Source organism: Momordica charantia, assembly GCF_013281855.1.
Source record: "Momordica charantia cultivar OHB3-1 chromosome 2 unlocalized genomic scaffold, Mcharantia_2.0 BLBB01000002.1, whole genome shotgun sequence".
In the NCBI taxonomy this organism is placed as follows: Eukaryota; Viridiplantae; Streptophyta; class Magnoliopsida; order Cucurbitales; family Cucurbitaceae; genus Momordica; species Momordica charantia.
In genome coordinates, this window is record NW_028275160.1 from 14,206,355 (window position 1) to 14,211,880 (window position 5,526).

The 5,526-nt window shown below is 47.7% G+C and overlaps 1 protein-coding gene across 1 annotated transcript; it reads left to right on the top strand.

Moving 5' to 3' along the window:
* The first annotated feature begins 2,397 nt into the window (after positions 1-2,397).
* LOC148212871 (uncharacterized) lies at positions 2,398-4,026 on the top strand. Its single transcript, XM_088120412.1, has 4 exons — positions 2,398-2,681; positions 2,763-2,859; positions 3,101-3,275; positions 3,542-4,026. Exons 1-4 carry the CDS (start codon positions 2,398-2,400, stop codon positions 4,024-4,026), a joined length of 1,041 nt encoding a protein of 346 aa, XP_087976538.1.
* The last annotated feature ends 1,500 nt before the right edge of the window (positions 4,027-5,526 follow it).

The following is a 5,526-nucleotide window of genomic DNA, read 5'->3' on the forward strand; positions in this document are numbered from 1 at the left end:
TCATGGCCGGCAACCCCGACACAGCGGCTCTCAACTCCGACAGACGGCAGCAGGCGGCGCGACTTGGACTGCAGCAAGTGTGCGACTCTGGCCAGCAGCGGTGCATGGCGACGAACAGCATCGGACGCGCGACTTCGGGCAGCATCGGGCGTGCACACGGTGTCGGGCAGTAGCAGGCGGCGGCAGTGCAAAGTGGGTGCTGTTCTGGGACGTTTTCTTGCGGCGCATCTCCCCCCTCGCGAGCGGGTTCGGTCTCCCTTGGTGGTCGGAAATCGTGGCGTGGGTCCTTGCTGCACACAGCGTAGTGGGTATCGATTTGGTGAGTTTTTTTTGTTGATAAAGTAGCTTGGACAGCAGCAGTTTTTGCTTTCGGCGCCTACCCATAACCATTAGGAACTTGATTTACGCAACCCACATTTATTCGAGTTAGGCCGGAGTTACCCGCACCTAGACGAAGGCGTTTTTTTTTTTTGGGTAACGGACGTTGCAAGACCCCTTATATTGAATTTCAGTGGCTGGAAATTTTGTGTTAATTATTTTTATTTGTCTATTGTTGATTAGGTGTTGAATTGACGCAAGATCTACGAGCATAGCAGTGGGTAAGTAGCACCAGGGGGCGAGTGCATGAGTTGTTGAATGTTAATGGAATGGTTTTGTGCTGATTTTTAGTTAGACTAATTCATTTCGTGCATATAGTAATTGTTAGTCTTGGTTTTTTGAACGCCCAGTGATTGTTGTTGAGTTACATGTTATTAATTCTATTGTTAGACATTATGAGCATGCATGGTTTCTCGTCGTTGAATGTGGCTGGGCAGTTCTGAATATTGTGGTTGGAAGGGATTGATCTATGACGTTTGGAAACATGTTGAGATGAAATGCATATACTGATTGTATGTTATTTAGTTTTATGTCGTTTAGTTGGAAGCTGTTAGGTAGTGTTTTGTTTGGTACGATTAAATGTAGGCTGGAAAATTTTGTTGTGTCTTGGAATGTGGGTAACTTACAGGTTATCTTGGAAGGGTTAGTGGGAGTTGTCAAAAGGGATGGAACGGGTTAGCTGTTGTTATCATGTGGGTTGTCGGAAGTAAAAACGCATACCAGTCATTGGGTTATTCAAGGCCTTGTAGTAGATGATTGGAGGTTATGTGGTAAAGTATTAGAAAATAACGATTTTGCAAATGCATGGTTTATCGTGTAATGAAATTGGATGTACCGGTGTTGTGGCCTCGTGGGCAACGGACGAGGCGATTAGGTCCCTACTGGATGTCGAGGCTCCGAGGGTAGAAGGCCTTGGGGATAAATGACAAGGCCGGCCACCAAGTTTTCTATAAAGGAGTATTGGGGTCTTGGGGATAAATGTCAAGGACCAATACGCCGGTAGTCATCGGTACCTTGGGGATAAAGGACAAGGCCGAACAACAAGTTGCTATAGATGAGTATTGGGATCTTGGGGATAAATGTCAAGAACCAATGCGCCGAGTAGTCATCGATACCTTGGGGATAAATGTCAAGGACCGATGCACAGTTCAAGGCCTTGGGAATAAATGGCAAGGTCGAACGCCAAGCTTTTGTAGAGGGAGGTCGGTATCTTGGGGATAAATGTTAAAGGCCAATACGCCTCGAAGAGTTAGACTTGGAATACTAACGTACTGGGTAGAACGAATTCTAACTCGAGTGGGTCAAAGGGCTAGTGGGTCGTGCAGTCGGGGTCCTGGGAGTCCTGGTGTATGGATGCTTATATGGGAATGTCAATCCACTGTTATTATCTCTTGTTGCCTGGTTGTTTGTTTTTGCTATTGTGTTTGATGTCGCTGTGATTACGAGCATGCTGTGGTGATTAGTTAGGGAGGGCTACTTACGAAGTATCTTATATACTCACCCCCCCCTTTACTTTAATTGTTTTAAGTGCGAATAGGGCCCCCGACCGTGGTGACGACGTGGAGGAGGTTTAACCGAGGAAGGGATCACTAATTGCGTTGGTTAGGATGGCGGGAACTGCCATTCATTGGGAACAGTGTTAGAAACTTATAGTTAGGGGTGTACTGGATATTGGGTTAACTCACGGAACGTTTTCTTTTTCTGTATTCATTCTTCATAGGCGAACTAATGTTTTGTGATTATTGTTATTATTCGAATTACTGATGCACTTGGGATTAATGGACCAAATGATTGTTTTCTTTAAATTGGATTGCTAGCCACTGAGGCGGGCACAAACTTTTAAGAATTGGTTATGTTTTGAGTCCCTGATTATCTATAAAGAGATTGTTTCGCGTCCTAGATGGAAGGGGGGGGTGAATAGGTAATATAGTGACGTCATCTTGTTACGTAGTAAAATTTGGGGGCATCACATCGGATGTCTTAGCGGCCCCTATCCCTCCAAACTTTAAAATGCCCGCGATGAAGCCCTACGATGGGTCCAAAGACCTAAAAGATTATATTGAGGTCTTTGAAGGCCTCATGGACTTCCAAGTGGCCTCAGACGCCATTAAATACCGAGCTTTTCAGATCGTTCTCACGGGGAGTGCTCGGCTCTGGTATCGAAGGCTGCCGGCAAGGTCAATCTTGACATATGGTCAACTGAGGAAAGAGTTCATCAGCCAATTCTCTTCTCGGCACTACGATAGGAAGACAGCCACTCATCTCGCCACCATCCGACAGAAAGAAGGCGAAACTTTAAGGGAGTACGTGACCCATTTTCAAGAGGAGTAGCTCAAAGTTGCGCATTGCTCCGATGATTCGGCTATATGCAACTTCCTCACTAGCCAGGCCGATGAGACTGTGATGGTCAAGTTAGGCGAGGAAGCAACGTCAACCTTCGCCGAGGTCTTGCAGAAGGCCAAGAAGGTTATAGACGGGCAGGTACTACTCAGAACCAAATTAGAGGTCCGACCAGAAAAAGTTAGGAGCCCAAGAAAAGGGGAAGTTCGACTCAACGTCTAAAGACAAGGGGTCATCTTCTCAAGGACGAACTGACTGAAGGAGGTCCGACTCGGACTCCAGTCAGAGGGGGCCGTATGAAAGATACACCCCAACTACCATTCCGATCTCCGAGATTTTAACCAATATCGAGGAGAACGGTTTGGATAAACTCCTCAAGCAGCCTGATAAACTTAGAGGAGACCCAGAGAAGCGCAATAAAGACAGGTACTGCCGTTTCCTTCGCGATCATGGTCATGATACCTCGAATTGCTGGGAGTTGAAGCGCCAGATTGAAGACCTGATTCAATATGGCTACTTCAAGAAGTACGTTGGCAAGCCGGGCTCCGGCTCGGCAGGTAAGAAAGAAGAGAGAAAGCGTTCAAGGATGCCACCTCGGAGGGATGACCGACCTACGGTCATCAACACCATTTTTGGCTGCCCTAGTGGGGGCCAGTCTGGAAATAAAAGAAAGGAGTTAGCTACGGAAGCACGTCGAGAAGTCTGCAGTATTCGTGAGCAAAAATCGACCTGCCCTATCTCCTTCTCTAACTCCGATCTGGAAGGGGTACACTTGCCCCACAATGACGCTTTGGTAATCTCACCAATGATAGATCATGTCCAGGTCATGAGGGTTCTGATGGATGGGGGCGCCTCCGCCAACATTTTGTCTCTTACCACTACCTGGCACTAGGGTGGACCAGGGCGCAGCTTAAAAAGAGTCCAACCCCTTTGGTGGGATTTGCGGGTGAGTCTGTCACCCCGAAAGGTTGCACAGATCTTCCCATCACTCTTGGCCAAGGTGATACCCAAGTCACTCATATGGCAGACTTCGTGGTTGTAGATGGTAGGTCGGCCTACAATGCCATATTTGAACGATCTATCATCCATTCACTGCGTGCCATCCCATCGACTCTGCACCAAGCCTTGAAGTACTCGACAGTCAATGGGGTTGGCATAGTCCGAGGTGAGCAGAAAGCATCGCGTGAGTGCTATACCTCAGCTCTAAAGGGTCGGCGGTCTGTGCCCAAGAAGAGGCGAAAAAGCTTCCAAGACCGGCAGTTCAAGCTTCCGAGGACGAACTGCCCAAGGCCGTTCAACGTGAGGTAGCTGCGCCTACTGAAGAAGTGGAGCTTGTCCCTTTGCTCAGCCCGGATAAACAGGTGAGCATAGGCACCAAATTGGGGGCCGCGGATAGGGAGAAGCTCATCTCTTTCCTTAGGACGAACTTGGATGTGTTCGCGTGGTCTCATGAAGACATGTCGGGCATTAATCCGAAGATAATGGTCCACCGCCTCAACATTGACCCATCATTCCGACCGATTAAGCAAAAAAGGAGACCTGTAAATAGGGAGAGGAGTGATGTAATTGTTGAGGAAGTAAACAAACTTTTGAAAGCGGAATACATAAAAGAGATTTTGTATCCCGACTGGCTCTTTAATGTTGTCTTAGTTAAAAAATCTAATGGAAAATGGAGAATGTACGTAGATTTCACCAATCTTAACAAGGCATGTCCAAAAGATTGTTTTCCACTTGCGAGGATCGCCAGCTTGTGGACGCAACGGCCGGGCACGAGCTGCTCACGTTTATGGACGCCTACTAAGGGTACAACCAAATAAAGATGCACGAGCCAGATCAGGCCCACACCTCCTTCATAACTGATCAAGGTTTATACTGGTACAAGGTCATGTCCTTCGGTTTAAAAAACATAGGGGCAACTTTCCAAAGAATGGTGAACAAGTGTTTGCTAATTAGATCGGATGTAATATGGAAGTCTATGTGGATGACATGCTGGTCAAGAGCAAGCAATCCAGGTCGCACCTGGCCAACCTAACCGAGGCCTTTGTGGTACTCCGAAGATTCCAGATAAAGTTGAATCCTTCCAAGTGTGCTTTTGGAGTTTCATCTGGCAAGTTCCTAGGCTTCATGGTTAATAACCGTGGAATTGAGGCCAACCCAGACAAGATAAAGGCCATTCTTGAGATGCAGGCGCCAAGGACCCTTAAGCAGCTACAATGCCTTAATGGGAGAATTGCCGCTCTCAACCGCTTCGTCTCCAGGTCTATCAACAAGTGCATTCCCTTTTTCAAGGTTCTAAGGACGAAGGGGCCATTCCAGTGGACAAACGAGTGTGAGGCCGCTTTCGAAAAACTCAAAGACTATCTCTCCTCGGCACCATTACTCACAAAGCCAATGCAAGGAGACAAGTTATACTTGTACTTGGCTGTTTCCGAGAACGCAGTCAGCTCGGCCCTGGTTAAGCAGGATGGAACGCATCAGAGCCCTGTCTATTACACGAGCAAAGCCATGACCGAAGCCGAGACAAGGTATCCCCAGATGGAGAAGCTTGCTCTCGCCTTGGTCACCTCGGCACGAAGACTAAGACCATACTTCCAAGCTCATACTGTGACTGTGCTCACCAACGTTCCCTTGAAGCAGTTTTTCCACAAGCCAGAAACGTCGGGACGTTTGATGAAGTGGGCCGTACAGTTGAGCGATTACGACATCTAGTTCGAGCCCCGAACGGCCGTAAAAGGGCAAGTTGTTGCAGACTTCATAGCTGAGCTCACTCCTCCATCAGCTCAAACCTCCACACCCGATCAGCCTTGG

What these genes read in the sequence shown, in the direction of transcription:
- LOC148212871 (XM_088120412.1), top strand. Translation starts at nt 2,398, where the DNA reads ATGAAGCCCTACGATGGGTCCAAAGACCTAAAAGATTATATTGAGGTC. An exon ending in AGAAGGTTATAGACGGGCAG is followed by an intron (nt 2,860 to 3,100) that starts GTACTACTCAGA and finishes CTCCTCAAGCAG; the next exon opens with CCTGATAAACTTAGAGGAGA. An exon ending in GCCGGGCTCCGGCTCGGCAG is followed by an intron (nt 3,276 to 3,541) that starts GTAAGAAAGAAG and finishes GATCATGTCCAG; the next exon opens with GTCATGAGGGTTCTGATGGA.